Below are 19,684 nucleotides of genomic sequence, written 5' to 3'. Positions count from 1 at the left end.
GGGGCTCCATTGAAGATGTCACTCATATGTGAGGACTACATCCTGCTGTCCTGCGATAACACCTGTTACAGGTAAGTAACTCTGCTGTTTTACAGCAAGGGGAATCCTGCCGGTCTTGAGGGAGCCGGGTGGCTTTTCTCGATGACCTCCACCTCTGCACGGATTGTGCGGGGGGGGGGGGGAGGGGCGTTGGAGCACAAGTTAAAGCCGCAAAGACACTCCAGACCCGCAGTAGGGTGTCTGAGAGCTCAGGAGGGAGTAGCGATGGCTGCTGAGGCGGCACCAGGTAGCAGACAGTCACCCCAGAGTTCAGGGGGGTACGCGCCAGCTGTGGTTCCCAGACCATGGCCAGATCAGGGTGTTTCAGGTCCCAGCAGCCCCAAACATCCTTCGGGCGCTCCGGGGGGTTTCACCCGAATTTGTGCTCCTTCTCCATGATGAGTTCCTGGCTAGGCAGGCAGACACATGCGGTCGGAAGGCTGAGCACGTGAAAGCTGCGAAGCAGAAGCAGGGTCTCTCTAGATGATCTGCAGGCTCACGCCTACTGTCCCAGGGGGACCGTCCGGCACAAGAGGTGTCGGATTCAGAAGATTCGGAGGACTCCCAGGAGGAGGATGTCCTGTCCTTGGGAGACTATCAGGATGTGGAGCCAGCAGGGGACCCTCCTCTGGACCCCCTAGATACTAGTTTGGATCAGGGGGTAGCGGAGATTCCGGAAGCGGAAGGCAATGATCCACTCGTGGTTCTCCTGTTCAAGAGAAAGGAGCTTCGTCCGCTCATTCCCCAGGTGTTGGAGGAATTGGGAGTCAAGCTTACTCCGGAGGATTCGGATGCGGAGGGAGTTAATCTGGTGCTGGATGGCCTTCAGAGACCTCCCAGTGCTTTTCCCATTCCAATGAAGATCCAAAAATTGATTACCAGAGAGTGGGACTCCCCCAGCTCGGAACTTCGAGTCGGTAGGGCAATGCCCAAGCCTTATCCACTGCTGCAGGAACATTTAGATGCCCTCAAGGTACCGAAGGTAGATGCGGCGGTTTTGGCGGTCACCAAGAAGACTACCATCCCAGTGGCTGGAGCCTCCGCTCTGAAAGATGTTCAGGATCGAAAGTTGGAGGGGCACCTCAAGCGAGCCTTTGAGGTGCTGGGTCTAGGCCTGCGTGTGACGGTCTGTGCGAGTCTCATGCAGCGAGCCTTTTTGTGTTGGATTTAGAAGCCACAGCAGCAGTCGGACTCTGGTACTCTGTCCCCGCTCCAGGCGCCCACCTGGAGGCGGGGATTGCCAATGGAGCTGACGCCTTTTATGACCTGGTGCACACCACGGCCCATGGTATGGTGTAGGTAGTGGCAGCTAGACATCACTTTTGGCTGCGTAATTGGTCGGCTGATCTTTCGTCGAAGTCGCAGATCTGTAATTTGCCTTTTCAGGGGAAATTGTTGTTCTGGGAGGACCTGGACCCCTTGATGAAATCACTGGGTGAGACAAAAGGCAATTGGCTGCCGGAAGATCGGAAGTCGAGAAGTAAGCTCTTTTCCTCTCGGCCTCGCTTTCGGGAGGTCAGACATTTTCGTCCGACGAGAGCTTCAGGAAGCTCAGCAACACAACAGACTTTGCATAGACAGCAGTCCTTTCGGGAAACTGGAAGGTCTGCAAGGGGCGAGTCCGCCCAGGGAGCAGGTGGCAATAAATCCTTCTAATGAGTTCTGGTGGGTCCGCTCTTTGTCTCTGGTCATCGGGGGCCGTCTGGCCCGTTTTTACGAGGAGTGGACCAAGATTATGTCAGACCGTTGGGTGTTGAGTGTGGTGAGCGAAGGGTACGCCTTAGAGTTTTCTCGTCCCCTGAAGCCCATCTTTCTGGAGTCGCGATGTCTTTCCCGAAGCAAACGGGCAGCTGTCCTGGAAACGCTTCATCGGTTGTTAAGTCTGGAGGCGGTAGTACCGGTGCCAGCGCCCAAGTGGGAGCTAGGTCGGTATTCCATCTATTTCGTGGTGCCAAAGAAGGAGGGCATCTTCCAGCCTATACTGGATCTGAAAAGAGTAAACCAGAATTTCAAGGTACCGCCCTTCAAAATGGAGACGTTGTGAACAGTAATTGCGGCAGTAAGGAAAGCGTTTTTGGCGTCCCTGGATCTCACCGAGGCTTATCTCCATATTCCCATCCAATGGGAACATCAGAAGTACCTCAGGCTCATGGTACTGGGGCAGCACTATCAGCTCCAGGCGCTGCCCTTCGGTCTGGCCACAGCTCCCCGCACCTTCACAAAGATGATGGTGGTGGTGGCCGCAGCCCTGCGGCAGGAGGGATTGTTGGTGCACCCTTATTTAGATGATTGGCTGACTCAGGCGAAGTCTCTGGAAGAGGGTAGACCGAGTGCGGTCCCTCCTAGAGTCGCTGGGATGGATCATCAATGTGCAGAAGAGTCATCTGGCTCCCTCTCGGTCCCTGGAGTACTTGGGGGCCCATTTCCACACCCAGCAGGGCAGAGTTTTTCTCACAGTCGACAGGATGAACAAGCTTCAGGAGCAAATTGCTCATCTCCTGCGGCTGCCAATGACAAAGGTCTGGGATTATTTACAGGTCCTGGGCTCAATGGCGTCTACGTTGAAGCTGGTGCCATGGGCCTTGACTCATTTGAGACCCCTGCAGAAGGCGTTGCTGTCCCATTGGAGTCCTCTTTCGCAGCAGTACTTTCGGTCTCTGCCTCTGACTGAGGCGACGAGGGCCAGTCTAGCCTGGTGGATGACGCACAGCAACCTGGAGAAGGGCATGCCGCTCGAGGCTCCGAATTGGGTGGTGATGACCACGGATGCCAGTCTTCGGGGCTGGGGGGCGGTTTGTCTAGGCAAGTTTGCGCAGGGTCTATGGTCAACGGAGGAGCAGGCGTGGTCCATCAATCGACTGGAGACGAGAGCGGTATGCAGGGCTCTGGTGGAGTTTCTGTCCTTAGTCCACCATCTGATGGTGAGAGTGTTCTCGGACAACTTGACCACGGTGGCTTACATCAACTGCCAGGGGGGAACCAACAGTCAGGTGGTAGCACAGGAGGCTCAACTGTTGTTCAAGTGGGAAAAGCTTCATCTCGAGGGGATCGCCGCTTCACACATGGCAGGAGTTGATAACGTCCAGGCGGATTATCTCAGCTGGCAACATTTGGATCCAGGGGAGTGGGAGCTCTCTCCGGAAGCCTGGAATATCCTTTGCGATCGCTGGGGGACTCCTCAGTTCGATCTCATGGCCACAAGTCTCAATGCCAAAACGCAGAAATTCTTCAGCCGTCGGAGGGAAACCAGAGCAGTGGGACTAGACGCCCTGGTGTGTCCGTGGTGGACCGGCATTCTGCTGTATGTCTTCCCTCCTTGGCTGCTGATAGCAAGAGTACTCGGACGGATAGAAGCTCATCCGGGATCCGTGGTAGTGGTGGCACCGGAGTTGCCTCGTCATCCGTGGTTCACTGATCTCCTTCGTCTGACAGTAGACGGTCCGTTGCATCTGAACCATTTGCAGAATCTTCTGTGGCAGGGACCCATATTTTTGGATCAGGAGGATCGCTTCTGTCTCGCGGCCTGGCTTTTGAGAGGAGGAGATTGCGCGTGAAAGGGTATTCTGATTCAGTGATTGCTACACTTCTGCAAGCGCAGCGTCCTTCTATCTCTTTCGCTTATTCTAGGGTATGGAAGGTATTTGAGACTGGTTTGGGCAGCGGGGCCTAGAGCCTCTTCAGGCTTCTGTTTCCCACATTTTGTCTTTTGTGCAGGTGGGTTTGTCCAAAGGGTTGGCCCACAGTTCTCTTTGTGTCCATGTTTCGGCCTTAGGTTGTCTCAGAGGTAAGGTTCAGGGGAAAGCCTTGGCTTCCCATCCAGATGTGGTTCGGTTCTACGAGGAGCCAAGCATCTCCATCCCCCTCTGCGTAGCGTTTGTCCGGAATGGAATCTCATGTTGAAGGCTCTGTGCAAGGATCCTTTCAAGCCTCTGGGTTGCATGTCTTTGAAGACCCTTACACTGTAAACTGTCTTCTTGGTCTCGATATGTTCAGCTAGGAGGATTTCAGAATTGCAGGCGCTTTCTTGCCATGATCCTTTTCTACAGATTGCGTCCGACAAGGTGTCTTTGCGAACGGTGCCTTCCTTTCTCCCCAAGGTTGTGTCAAGTTTTCATGTAAACCAAACCATGGAGTTGCCTGGGTCTCCAGATTGGGCTTGGGATCTTTCGATTAGACATGAGCTTTTGGATGTGAGACGGGTGGTGTTGCGGTACTTGAAGTTTACTAACTATTTCCGTCACTCTGATCGTTTGTTTGTTCTTTTTGGGGGAGCAAAAAAGGGAGAGAAGGTGTCCAAATCCTCATTATCGTGATGGCTGAAACAAACTATCTCGGCGGCTTTTGTATCCATGGGAAGAACAGTTCCAGTGGGTCTTAGAGTGCATTCGACTCGAGCTCAGGCGACGTCGTGGGCTGAGTGTCAGTTGGTGTCTCCTCAGGAGATCTGTAGGGCCGCGGTATGGTCTTCGTTGCACACTTTCACCAAGCATTACCATTTGGATGTGCGGGCTCCGGAGGTGACCCCTTTTGGGGAGGTTGTTCTGAGAGCGGGTATTTTGAGTTCCCGCCCACTGTAGGGAGGCTTTGGTACATCCCATTGGTCAAGACTAATCTGGGTATGTTCAGGAAAGGGAAATTGGTATTTATCTGCTAATTTTTGTTCCTGAAATACCACAAATCAGTCCAGAGGCCTGCCCTGAGGATCTATGCCGAAAGACTGCTGTATATTGACTGCAAAGCAGAGTTATCATTGTATTGGTCAGAGTTTGCTGTTCTGAAATTGTTTTTTTTACTAGTTGGTCAGGGGTAAGAACATAAGAACATGCCATACTGGATCAGACCAAGGGTCCATCAAGCCCAGCATCCTGTTTCCAACAGTGGGCAATCCAGGTCATAAGAACCTGGCAAGTACCCAAAAACTAAGTCTATTCCATGTTACCATTGCTAGTAATAGCAGTGGCTAATTTCTAAGTCAACTTAATAGCAGGTAATAGACTTCTCTTCCAAGAACTTATCCAATCCTTTTGTAAACACAGCTATACTAACTGCACTAACCACATCCTCTGGCAACAAATTCCAGAGTTTAATTGTGCGTTGAGTGAAAAAGAACTTTCTCCGATTAGTTTTAAATGTGCCACATGCTAACTTCATGGAGTGCCCCCTAGTCTTTCTATTATCCGAAAGCGTAAATAACCGATTCACATCTACCCACTCTAGACCTCTCATGATTTTAAACACCTCTATCATATCCCCCCCTCAGCCGTCTCTTCTCCAAGCTGAAAAGTCCTAACCTCTTTAGTCTTTCCTATTAGGGGAGCTGTTCCATTCCCCTTATCATTTTGGTAGCCCTTCTCTGTACCTTCTCCATCGCAATTATATCTTCTTTGAGATGCGGCAACCAGAATTGTACACAGTATTCAAGGTGCGGTCTCACCATGGAGCGATACAGAGGCATTATGACATTTTCCGTTTTATTCACCATTCCCTTTCTAATAATTCCCAATATTCTGTTTGCATTTTTGACTGCTGCAGCACACTGAACCGACGATTTCAGTGTGTTATCCCCTATGATGCCTAGATCTCTTTCTTGGGTAGTAGCACCTAATAAGGAACCGAATATTGTGTAACTGTGGCATGGGTTATTTTTCCCAGTATGCATCACCTTGCACTTATCCACATTAAATTTCATCTGCCATTTTGATGCCCAATTTTCCAGTTCCAGTTGGAATCTCGTTCGCCTTTTTAAATTAGGTTTTACTTATCTTGGCTTGGGTATCTATTAATACTGAGGGCCTGCAGGTGGCGCACTCGTATATGTGGCAGTGCCCAAAGTTTTGTTATCTACCTCCATCTGCTGGTAGGGATGAATAAAACCCATTTGTCTGGACTGAACTTTGGTATTACAGAAACGAAAATTAGCAGGTAAGTATCAATTTTCCTATACAGATGTTTGGGTCTGTTGCATTAATTTTGTTGTTTAACATTTCTCTGACTCTTGCTTTTGTTATTTGTGGATGAAATGGCATCAGTACAGATGGATGATTTCTTTCTTTTGCTTGCTTCTAGGAACAGTATTTATTGCAGTTGTAATAAGAGTTTTGCTAGAGAATGTTGTCTCGAAATGGCATGACTAAAAAAAAGGCTCCTTTCTGGACCTAGTTTAGAAGACAGAGCACATATGAGGCCTCAACAGTTGTCTTTCATTTCACATTGATCAACCCATTCACAAAATTACAAGTTATGCCTACTGCCTCCATTTGTAGCCATCATGGTTTATAGTAACGACATATGCACATTTAATAGTTTGCACAGGTTTACTGCTTCCAGACAGAAACAATATGGTCCCTTAATAGGTTAGAGATCAGATCAATAAGATCAGCATTGATCCATTTCTATCACTGCAGGTAGGAGAGGCGGGAAGAATTCTATGTGACAGTGCAACAGCAGTGGCATTTATTAAAAAAAAATTTAAAAAAGTGGAACTCTGAGTAAGAGATAACCAAAGAGAAAAATCTGTTTCAATAGCAAAAAAAATCAGCAACAGATATTTGCTCTTCATTTGCAGATCAAGAAAACATAAAAGCAGATGATCTAAGCAGAAATCTACGAGATCCTGAAGCATGGGAGATCAGCCAAGAAGCATATTAGAAAATAAAAAAATCGATGGGGCACCCCATATACATAGATCTCATACCAACGTGCAAAAATGTAAAAGCATAATATTTTTAGAGCCATTGCAGAGAAGTCGTCAGCATAGGAATAGGTGCACTGGTACAGACCAGACTATAAGGGAAGTTGCTGCCTGTATTTTCACCATGGGCTTTAATTGGTTGAATTTTAAGGAAAATAGAAAAAGCACTAGTAGCACCAACAAGAATGCCATGGTATGTAGATATTATATGGCTGACAGGAGCCTGAGGATTTTTGTCTCAAGGTCTCCTATTAATGGAAGACCCTTCTCCATTTTATCTTAAAGATTAGATTAGTTAAACAAAAAAAAATTTACAAAGGCTATTCAGCCTCAGTGCTACAAATTGTATTAAAAACAAGAAAGAATATAACCTTTTTAGCTTGTATTAGAGTATAGAGTGCTTTTGAGGCACACTGTAAAGAAGCTTAGTGTAATTTTATTTAAAAATTTTTAAACTTTTTACAAAAGGGATAAGAGAAATGATTGCATTCAATTCTTTAAAGATTCAAGTAGCAGCAATTTCCTATTACAGTAGAAGAATAAAAGGAATCTCTGTGGCATCTCATAATGATGTTGCATGCTTTTTTGTGAGGAGTTAAGTTAATTCCACCATATAGAGCTGTGATTCTTCAGTTGAATCTAATTTGATTGTAAAAGCACTAATTTCAGCATCTTTTGAACCAATAAAACAGTCTTCAGTTAAATATCTTACATTAAGAATAGTTTTAATAGCTTGCAGTTTCTTCAGCAAGACATTCTTGAAGTTCGGGTATTTTCCTGCAGTGATCCACTCTTACAATTTACAGAAACTTCAATAGCAATTAGACTGGTGCTATTGTCTCTTCCAAAAGTGACTCAGCCTTTCAACTCAATCAATCAATTAATTAACCAACATTCACAAAAGAGTAATGTAAATGGAAAAACAAGGCATTAAACTATTTAAATAGTAGATGCATTCTTTTAAGTTACTTAGGTCATAAATTATTTTCAAAAGTCCCCCCAAAAAAATTTGATTTTGGTTGAAGACTCAAGTAAAAGTGAAGTGGGGGTCTAAAGCAACCTTTGTACAATGAATGAAGGAGAAAATACCTTCAGTATATATGCCGAGATGTAAGCAGGCTCCTACATTAATCAGAACCCATTTATGAGGACCCCAATCTTCCTCTTGGGTGGAGGTAGATGCTCTAAATCGAACAGATATATGTAAAGCAGTGAAATGGTCAACTTTACATTCTTTTACTAAACATTTATAGTGGATGTCCTCACAAAAAAAAAAAAAAAAGCTGCTGCTTATGGAACAAATATTCTAAGAGTGGAATTAATATCCTTCCATCTAGAATAATTGGGCTTTGGTACTTCCCAATTGTTCTGGACTGGTGTAGCAGAAAGAAAAGGAAGGAGAAATTTATACTTACCTGATAGTTTGTTTTTGTTTTGTTCTGCACAAGTCTAGAAACCCACCTAAGAAGATCATTAAAAAAAAATTTAATTTTTTAAAAAGAACTTTTCCTTTTACTACTTTTTTGTTCTTAGTGAAATTACACAGTTACATTAGCTAAGAAGTTATTGATGATTCTTGATATTGTTTGATGATTTTGATGCTTTAAAGTAGTGTATATGCTGAATGCTTTGTCAGATGAATACTGGCATAATGTGTTCCGTGCTCCATGGTGATTTGTCAAATATTATATATATATATATATATATATATATATATATATATATATATATATATATATATATATATATGTATATATACCTCCATTAGCTTAGATAAGAGGCTAAACCCATTTGTTCTGAGAAATAAAGAAAAGGAAATTTTCCGTGGACAAGCACGCAATACAGCCACACAAGTGGTTGACGTCCACTCCCAGCGACAAATTCAGGCATGCTCTCCATATATGGTTCAGAAAGTTCTTAAATGTTTAATTGAGCATGCACCAGCATTCCCGCCAACTTTTCTCTCTCCTCACATCATCAGTTTTACTTTGTCTGAATTTGCAAACACAGGATACTGCTCCTCTCAAAGGATATCTACGAAAAAAGGTGAAAGGCCTTATGCAATCGTTGCAGAAGAAAAATGTCTGTCGAGCAGAGACACCTTCCAGCTATATTTCCACTGTTTGAGACCAGACTATGATTCTAAAAACTGTAAGGCCTGTGGCAGAATGTCACCTAGGACCCTGGTTAATAGGGAACTACAAATGAAATATGAGATCGCATATGCCTGCAATACTCACAGGCAAAAAAGACGTTGGAAAAAATTGAAAAAGAATTACCGTCTGAAGAAAAAATCGCCTGCTCACTCCTCATCCCATACTTCTAATTTTGGGGAGGAGAATAGGGGCCATTCGTCGGTAAAGAGCAAAAGGTGAGTAGAATCCCCAATTAGATATTCCAATTTAAAAAAAACTTTGCCGCGAATACTCGCACCATATAAAAAAGTCAGCAAATAAGGCTAAGCGAACATCGATAGCAACTTAGGCACAGGTTTCGCCAAAACGAACATCAGCGCAAAATAACAGTGGGATCGATGCGAGGTGAACCCACCTATACACCAAAACCGAATACGATGGAGTATTCTTCGACTTCAAGACAGCAAAGAGCAATATCACCTGTGTTGAATATACCTGCACAGAGAACATCAGCGCAAACACATTGGGACTGAACACTGGCGTCAGACGTTTGCGTCGAGCGCCTCTTCGCTGAACATATTGGCACTGAGCACATCCGCACCGAGGTCAACATCACCAATGCAGAATAGGTCGCCATTAGCATCAGGATATAAACTTACAGGACCTATCAGTGCATCAGTTAAACCCAATTAGTGATAATTTTAAGAATTTCCCTACTGCAATCTCAGGGGAATCTGAGTTACATACCAAGACAAAAAAAAGTCTCATCACATAATCACACTCTCAGATTTTGATTCTGATTATCCAGTCGAAAAGACACATCCAAAATGTCGAAGAAATCAGTAGATATCGAGTATGACTTGGATGGGAACATAATTCTTCCCTTCCCAAAAAAAAGACCATTCCTTCGTAAAGAAGATGTGGTCAGATTTCGTTAAAGGATATATGAAAGACCCAAACTAGCTACTATGGAAGAAGATATCAAAACAAACATCTGAAACACACCACCAACAGGATTCACAATATGACACAGATGATACCTGTCATACCTTTACTTCGGACACTGCCACTTAAACTGTAGACTCGCTTGAATGTCCATTACCACATATGTCTCCAGATTTGCCATCGGCACCATCACAAGACATTATCAGAAGTGTTACACCTATGGACGATAACACTTATTCATCTTTTATTAAGAAAATGGCAAAAACAATTTTGTGGTTTAGGAAGAAAAGGCAACACCAGTAGAATCTGGGGTTCCCTAATTCATACAAACTCAAAAAACCCCACAAGACTGGTCCAATATTGGACGTGTTCCTGGATATCCAAGGCAATAGATGGAATGTCCCCCAAACCATCACACCAGCTCCAAAAAATTTATCAATAAAATATGCCATTAAACCATGTTTTGGGTACACAAAAGCCTAGCTATCACATGAATCTCTAATCATAGAATCTGTCTTAAAATAATCCAAGAAGTCTAAGCTTCATTCTACTATACCACTGGGGAAGGACCCACGCATACTGGGTAACACAGGGGAAAAAAGTCTTTGCCGCGGCTACCCTACAGGCAAGGATTCAAGCACACCAAGTACAAAGAGTACAATATTTGTACAGTTCCATAACACCATATGAGATTTTCAAACTTACATTCCAGAAAATAAGGAAGAATGCACACGGATACTATCCCATTCATTCTGAGTCCATCTGGCTACACGCCAGGAAATGTTGAGATTAGTTACCTGATAATCTCCTTTTCCTTAGTGTAGACAGATGGACTCAGCATCCCGCCCAGCTGCCTGTGTACATGGGTTTCACCGATTCAAGGTAAGCCATGTCTTTGCTTACATAAGAGCGTACACTATACCAGGTGATAACGCCTTCCGGTTGTGAATGCTGGCGGTCTCCAGCTACTATCAATCGGTCAGGGGAATCCTGTTTCACTTTTCACTGAGCGTCAGTACACACATCCATAACAGCTTTTGCAAGGAAGATTACTAAGTTGCTACACTTCCTGTGGGGATATATATACCCCGTGCTGACGTCAGATCCGTCTCCAACTGCTAGCACGCGGATACTATCCCATTCGTTCTGAGTCCATCTGTCTACACTAAGGAAAAGGAGATTATCAGGTAAGTAATCTCAACATTTTTCTCAAAGAATCAGATGAGTCTATCCAACATCTTACCAGATATATATATATGATGGGTTTGTTGTCGTGAGTAAAACATCTGTTGTAGCCATAGCGGCCAGGAGGCTAGCTTGGCTCTGGGCCTCTAGCACATGCGACAATTGTTGTGTCCATCGCTGTCTGACATCTCTGCTCCGCCCACCTTACCTCGTTGGCGACGCCCTTTGGGGTTGATGGAAGGCTAGCTGCTGCGGCGTCTCCAGGCCGTCCTCCTCCAGCGTTCCCGGACCGGCTCGACGCTGCAAGCCGCCATGTTGACCAGATGCCTAGGGCGCGCGCATGCAGCCCGACTGATGTACCAGCGTTGGCGCGAACCTCAGGAGCTTCCCCCTGAGATGACGTCACCAGCTCCAGATATTTAAGGTCTCAGTTTTCGCTAACAAGAAGAGTTAGCAAGGGATTGGTTACCTAGCTTCCTCCTGGTCGCTGCGGATGGGATTCGCTCTCCGCAACCCTAGCAACTCTGCCTCCTCAGACTTCACTAGAGGTACCCGCTCCTCGGGGGCCTCACTTTCTCTTTTTCTTTGCAGGTCGCAGTCCGGAACCGGTACTCGCTCCTCGGGGACCCACGTCCCGGACTTGCTCCTGAATACCACTTCTGCTAAGAAGTCATCGCTGCTTACAGCATTGTGAGTTTCCATCTATCTTTCAGAGCTTTCCCTGGGTACAGGTACTCGCTCCTTGAGGGCCTAATGTATACCATCTCCTGGGCTGCCTTAAGAGACTATTGTGTGAGTGTTATCATCAAGGACTTGTTCCAGAACTCTAGATATAATGCCTATTCACTGTTTTAGTTTCTCTACAGCTCAGCCACCCTGGGATCACTGTTCCAATACCTGAGGGACTACAGCCCGGCCGGGCGCTTCCAGCTCACTACTGCCACCTCTGGTGATTTACCATATTGTCTAATAAAAGAACTAGTATGTGTCTGTCTCCTACACTAAACCTTACCAGTGGTCCCTCCTGGGATTTCCCCCGAAGGCGTGGTCACCTGCCACTGGTCCAAGGATCCACCCACAACTACTCTAAATAACTACAGATTTCTAAATACCAGCTTTAACAACAGAGCTTTCTGACAGATTGCTAACTCCCAGCTTTCTCTACAGAGCTTTCTAGCAACAATATCCATGAAAAATTGGCAGATATGCCTTGTATAGGCAAAAATCTTTTTTGGGAAAAGACTGAAGAAGTCGTGGAGCTTCTAAAGAAGCAAATCACAGCATTGCAGTCCTTGCAGCTGTCAATGACTGATTATAATTACCCATGGAGACAGTCAAATCAATATATTAACTACACACAGCACGGAGATCAGATACAATGACATCAAAGACCCCTGACAGTCCGGAATAATAACAATAAACAGACTGGATCATCACAACAACAATCCCAATCAAGTTTTTGACACATCTCCCAAAAAGGATCACAACATTCCAACAGGAGGACGATTACAGAACTTCTTACCACATTGAAGCACCATAACATCATACTGCTGAGTGTTGAGGATAATCCAAAATGGTTATAACCTAAATTTTAAGAAAATACCAAATAACCATTACTGCAAAACAATTCCTTCATCCCAATTAAAATTGGAAAGATAGCAAATTGAAATCTCAGCTCTGCTGAAATTGAGAGCGATAGGATATATCACTACCTCCCAATGTAGAAAAGGGTATTACTCCAAGTACTTACTAGGATCTATCCAGGTTTCTCCCCCCCACCCCCCATTGTTTTTCTTCCATAGGCTCTACCCCTTATTCCTTCCTGCCCCCTCCCTCCCTCCTACCCCCTTTTTTTACCATCCTTTCCCTCCTTCTCTCCCCCCTATCCAAGCTACTTAACCTTTCTACTTGTTTTAATGTATCCTGTATTAAAGTATTTATATTTATTTTATTCTTATTTTATTTTATTAATTCTGCGCTGAAGCTGCTTTCGGTTTGTAATTGTTCCTTGTTTCCAAATGTTTGAATGTTATAATATGCTAATGTTCTTTGTTTAATGTATCGCCTCCCAGCGAAAGTTCTGTTTCAATGTAAACCGGTGTGATCTGTATTCTTTACAGGAATGTCTGTTATATAAAAAAAAAAATTCAAATAAATAAATAAAGAAAATAGGAGATTTATTGCCAGTTCTTGATCTATGAGGCTTAAACAAGTACTTAGAAAATGAAAAATTTCTAATGCACTCACTACAAACCATCCTACTGCTTCTTCAAAGGAGTGATTGGATGGCCACCATAGTTTTGAAAAACGCATGCACTCACATCCCAGAAGGACAGGAACATTAGAAGTATCTCTATTTTTCACTGGGAAACTTTCACTACCAGTATCAAGTTTTACCTTTTGGTCTATGCTCAGCACCCAGAGTGTACACAAAAGATTTAGTTGTAGTAGCGGTTTCACTATGTAGACAGAATGTCCTCCTCTTTCCATATCTGGATTATTGGCTGATCTCTGCCTCAACAAAATCAGAATGCATGCAGACCATCAAAATAGTATTGTCTTCTATAGAGGTTAGGGTTTGTCATAAACTATGAAAAATCTCAACTCAAACCGACCCAGTTGTTAGAATTTGTCCATGCTCTTTTAAATACCAGAAACATGATTTTCTTTCCAGAAAGAAGAGCAAAAGCTGTAGTGGACTTATTACACCCACTCTTCAAGAAAAAAGTAACCATGGCAAAGAGATTACTAAAAATAATTGGCCATTTGGCTTCCATGATATGAATGCTGGCCTCAAAATGAGAAGAATGCAATGGCACCTTCGCAGTCATTGGCAGCAAAGTGTGCAAATCATGTCCACAGCAATTCCAATTACAGATGACCTAACAGAATCTTTACAATGGTGGACAAATCGCAAAAACCTAACTTGTGGACATGCGATGCATCCTCCATAAGTACAGAATATAATCACCACAGATGCATCGCTTCATGGCTGGGGCACCCATTACAATGGCAAAAGTACCCAGGGACGGTGGTCAGTTCAACGGTCGTCTCAGCACATAAACCAGCTAGAGCTCTTAGCAGTATACAATGCCTTGCAAGTATGCCAACCCTACATAGCAAACTCCACAGCTCCGATCCAAACAAACAAGTCACCATGTTTGTCAACACTGCTGCCAAGATGTGGGATCTCGCAAGTTCAATGAATGTCACGTTAACAGCAATCTATCTTCCAGGAAGGAAAATGTGCTAGCGGATCAGTTAAGCAGACCAACTACTCATGATTCAGAGATAAACGACACTATGCTACAATCAGTCTTCAAAACTCTGTGAATAGATCTCTTCACATCTTTCTACAACAGGAAACTACTCAGGTTCTGTTCAAGACTGTACTCAGCAGAGTCACTTGCATCAGACACTTTCGCAATCCCATGGACAGGGCATTTCATATATGCTTATCCCCCAGTTCCTCTGATTATGAAAACAATATTGAAACTTTAAAAGGAGAACAATGATTCTAATAGCACCATTCTGGCAAAGGCAACCATGGTTCCCATGGCTCAACCATCTAGCGATTGCCAGCCCACATGGTCTACAATTCAGAGAAGACCTGATAACGCAGCACAAGGCAACAAAATTACATCCGGACCTCAAGAGCCTAACTCTAACAGCATGGAAATTTACATGCACCCCTACAATTCCTTGAGTCTGCTGTCAGGTATAATGACGATATTGAAGGCATCAAGGAAGGCTTTAACCCAGACAGCTTACACCTACAAATGGAAAATGTTCTATGAATGGTGCAGCCTTAGAGACATTCCACCAACTGAATGCACCCCACACCAGCTGCTCCAGTATTTATACCACCTAAGTCTGGGAAATCTAACCAATTGCAACATTAGAGTGCACTTGTTTAATTTTGTCATTTCATAGCTCAGTTTTCACAAAGCCTATTTCACAAGACCCCTTGGTGCAAAGATTTATAAGAGGACTAGCAAATATAAAGCCACCATTGTGACCTTCATAGCCAAACTGGGACCTCTTGAGAAGACTAACAGCACCCTTCGAACCTCTTGAGACTACCTTTATGCAGCTTTTCTCCTGGAAATTGGCTTTCCTTCTAGCAATCACCACCACCAGGTGAATTAGTGAGCTTCAAGCTTTAGTTGTTAACTTCACCCTACATAATTTTTCAAAATGGCAGGGTCACGTTGAGAACAAATCCCAAATGCCTGCCAAAAATATCTTCATATTTTCATCTCAGTCAACCCATAGAGCTCCATATTTTCTACCCAAAGCCTCAGCACACAAAGAATCAACAGAGTACCACAATCTAGACTGTAGGAGAGCCCTTCCCTTCTAACTAAAAAGAACACAAACCTAAAAGAAATCTCTACAATTGTTCATATCATATTCTGAACATAAGAAAGTAGAGAAAGTCTCAAAGTAGACAGTTTCTAATTGGTTGAAGCAATGCATAAACCTTTGCTATACTCTAGAAAAAAAAAAGAGAAGACACTCCAGAAGGATTTAAGATACATCAAACAAGAGCAATATCTACTTCAACTGCTTTCTACAATCAAAAACCCCTTTCAGAAATACTTAATGCTGCAATGTAATCTAGTACACCCACATTCATCAAACACTACTTCCTAGAAAGCATCATTCTAAAACAAGAACTTTAAATCTACTTTCCGCGTAGCCAATGGATGCAAAGTGCAGAAAAAAAAACAAAAAACACTTTGGCATCCATAGCTTGGGAGTCCCATTTGTATGGCTGTATTGCATGCTTGTCCATGAGAAAATAGTTTCTTACCTTAACAGGTGTTCTCTGTGGACAGTAACGCAAACAGCCACACAATCCCTTCCACCTCCCTGGAAAGTAAAAAAAAAAAAAATGAAAAGAAAAGAAATAGGAGAAATGAAGAAAAAGAAAAGATACTTTAAACAAACACATTAAGATCATTGGTTGCAAGCTTTTGGACTAAACTGATGATGTGAGTAGAGAGAACCACCGGAGAGAACACCAGCGCATGCTCAATTAAACGTTCAAGAACTTTGAGCCATATATGGAGAGTATGCCTGAATTTGTCACTGGGAGCTGATGTCAATCACTCATGTGCCTGTTTGCATTGCTGTCCATAGAGAACCCCCATTAAGGTAAGAAACTTTATTTTAATCAGGTAAGTATAAATTTGTCCATATATATGGAAACATTTCTCATTCTTAATTATGTTGCTGCTTTTTAAAATGTGAATATAAATCAATCATGCTTAAGAATAGCCTTTTATGTTTTATATTTCTTTATAGCCCAAATATATTAGGCTTGTCGTCATTAGTATACAAAATGATCCTCACAATGTTACGTTACGTATTGGTCGATGTAAAATTTTGAGAAATGGAAATGTTTATGGAAAATCAACTATACAATAATTCTTTTTCAATAGATTTTTTCAGTTCTTTGCTGTTAGCAGTGTGGGTCGTGATCAAGTAAAAAGAATACATCTTCCTGTGCTTCTACAGCAGTGTGAATCGCCTGCTGCAGGCAAAACTGAAAATGACAAGGTAAAGTTCACTAGCATAAAGCATTATGGCTCAGATATAGTAAGCATTTTTTCTACAGACAAAAAGTTGAATAAAGCCTTTAGTACATCAGGTTCTGTTATGTTATTCTTGATTAGAAAAACAAAAACACAAACTGCACTTTTTAATGCAGTTATCTAACGTCTTCTATTTGTAATCAGAAAGTTCTCTGCATAGTCTAGCGCAGTGGTTGTCAACCTTTTTTCGGCCGGGACACTCCTGGCAGATGGTTCTCACATGCGTGATACACTGAATATGTGACTGTCATGGGGCAAAATGTAAATATACATTCTGCAATCTCAGGAACTCCCTCGATCCCAACAAAGGGTACAGAGCAGAATTAGGGCATTACCCGTACAACCCAACATACAAAACAAGATATTCTGGTTCTGATGACATCTCAGTAAAAGCAAAACAATCTCTTTACTGGCAGGCACAATACTCCTCCTTATGAATAGACAGTAATTTACTACTAATGCATGTCCTATTGAGAAAACACAACAAATAAGATTGATACAAATGCTTACATTCTAGTAAAATACTTCACCTCAGTCACACACCCAGAACTCACCTTCTCCAAATACAGAAAGACCACAAATTATAAATATGAAGACAAACTGGAATGGAAAACCAAAACAGCCACTCTGCAATCAGTGCAAACCTGGAGAAATGTTAAGAGAAATGTTGCACCTAACATAATGCACACAAACTAACCCACACAAAGTTAAACCTGTATTGTAGAACACAAACATTAACAACCCTATATATGAAAAGGCAACACTACAAATATTTAACCAGGCCCTAAACACTAATACACCTCCTATTAGGAAAACAGAGCAAGCCAAACTGCTATGGAAACCCACTCAGAAATAATTGTAAAACTATACTAATAAATGTTACAAAACAGCTGTGAACAGAATAATATCCAACAATTAAAAACTCATAAAATTATTAAAAATTGTCCAAATATCAATAAAATATTTCAAAACAGCAGACACATCACATAATACCCATTAATTAAAATGGCAGTCAATCAAGAAAAATAAACTTAAAACGCCACCTTTACCTATACCCTCTCCAGCATCTCTCCTACTCCTTTCCCTTGCAGGCCAATAGCACACACCAGAAATAGCAGTGGCTGCTAGCTCTGTCCTCACTGTCCTCTTCCTTAGGGCCCACAACCAGTCACTCACACACACACAGTCTGTCTCACACAGACCAGTAATCTCCCTAATTAGTCTCTCTTCCTCACACACACACACACACCAGTCACCTCCCTGACCAGTGTCTGTGTCTCACACATATACCAATCATCTCCCTGACCTGTCTGTCCCTCTCTCACAGACACGTCACCTTGCTGACCAGTCTGTCACACACACACACACCAGTCATCTCCTTGACCAGCCTGTCTCTCACACACACACCAGTCACCTCCCTGACCGGTCTCTGACTCTCTTACCCACACCAGTCACCTCCCTGACCGGTCTCTGTCTCTCGCACACACACCAGTCACCTCGCTGACCAGTCTGTCTCACATGTACACACACCAGTCACCTCCCTGACCAGTCTGTCTCTCACAGAAACACATCACCTCTGACCTTCTCTCTTTCAATCACACACAAGCTCTCAATCACACACAAATTCTCTTGCTCCCATTCTACCACACACACACAAAGCTTCCACTCACGCATCCAGGCAATCATTCTACCACACACCTAAAGGTTCCACTCACGCACCCAGGCACTCATTCTACCACACACACACAAAGCTGTCACTCACGCATCCAGGCACTCATTCTACCACACACACACAAAGCTGCCACTCACGCATCCAGGCAGCCATTCTAACACACACACACATACACACACACACACACACCTTCCACTCACACATCCAGGCAGCCATTCTGCCACACACACACACACAAAGCTGCCACTCACGCATCCAGGCAGCCATTCTACCACACATACACACACAGCTTCCACTCACGCATCCAGGCAGCCATTCTACCATACACACATACAAAGCTGCCACTCACGCATCCAGGCACCCATTCTACCATACACACATACAAAGCTGCCACTCACGCATCCAGGCACCCATTCTACCACACACACACACACACACAGCTTCCACTCACGCAACCAGGCAGCCATTCTACCATATATATATATATATATATATATATATATATATATATATATATATATACACATGCATGCACACACACACACACAGCTTCCACTCACGCATCCAGGCAGCCATTCTACCACACACACACAAAGCTGCCACTCACGCATCCAGGCACCCATTCTAACACACACACACACACACACACACACACAAAGCTGCCACTCACGCATCCAGGCACCCATTCTACCACACGCACACACAAAGCTGCCACTCACGCATCCAGGCACCCATTTTACCACACGCACACACAGCTGCCACTCATGCACCCAGGCACCCATTCTACCACACACACACACAAAGCTGCCACTCATGCACCCAGGCACTAATTCTACCACAGGCACACACAAAGCTGCCATTCATGCACCCATTGTACCACAGGCATACGGAGCGGCCACTCATACACACACAAGCTCACATGGAGCTTCTTCTCATTGTTTTGCCCAATAAGCCTGGCTTCTGCTTATCAGCTGCCCGGCACGCAGCATCTCTACGCTCTTCAGCGTTATGCCCTTTATGCCTTGAAACACTGTCTCTCACACAAAACTTTGTGGATACAGACAGACAACATAGTGGCAATGTGGTATTCGAACAAACAGGGATGCACAGGCTCTTATCTGCTCTGCCAGGAAGCCACACAGTTCTGGGCCTGGGCCCCTGCACACTCCATGCATCTCCGAGCCACTTATCTAACAGGCATACCGAACGTACTAGCAGACTATCTCAATCGATATCTCCATCCTCATGAGGGTGGTCTCTGAATCCATGTGTAGCGAGTAAAATCTTCTAGCGCTGAGGTCAACCAACCATCGACCTCTTTTCGTCCGAATTGAACCACAAAGTGGATAGATTCTGCTCCCTACACAGGCATCGAAATGCATTAGCCATGGACGCCTTTGCTCGCCCCTGCAACAAA

General features: G+C 43.9%; 1 protein-coding gene across 1 annotated transcript in view; it reads left to right on the top strand.

Annotated features, from left to right (window-relative positions):
* The window catches only part of C1H20orf194 (chromosome 1 C20orf194 homolog), a 794,595-nt gene that overhangs the window by 550,661 nt on the left and 224,250 nt on the right, over positions 1-19,684 (top strand). Inside the window, 1 exon segment of the mRNA XM_029594038.1 lies at positions 16,443-16,560. Within this exon segment, the coding sequence (XP_029449898.1) occupies positions 16,443-16,560 (118 nt within the window).

Source organism: Rhinatrema bivittatum, chromosome 1, assembly GCF_901001135.1.
Source record: "Rhinatrema bivittatum chromosome 1, aRhiBiv1.1, whole genome shotgun sequence".
Taxonomy (NCBI): domain Eukaryota; kingdom Metazoa; phylum Chordata; class Amphibia; order Gymnophiona; family Rhinatrematidae; genus Rhinatrema; species Rhinatrema bivittatum.
This window is presented reverse-complemented; position numbering and strand designations above follow the sequence as displayed.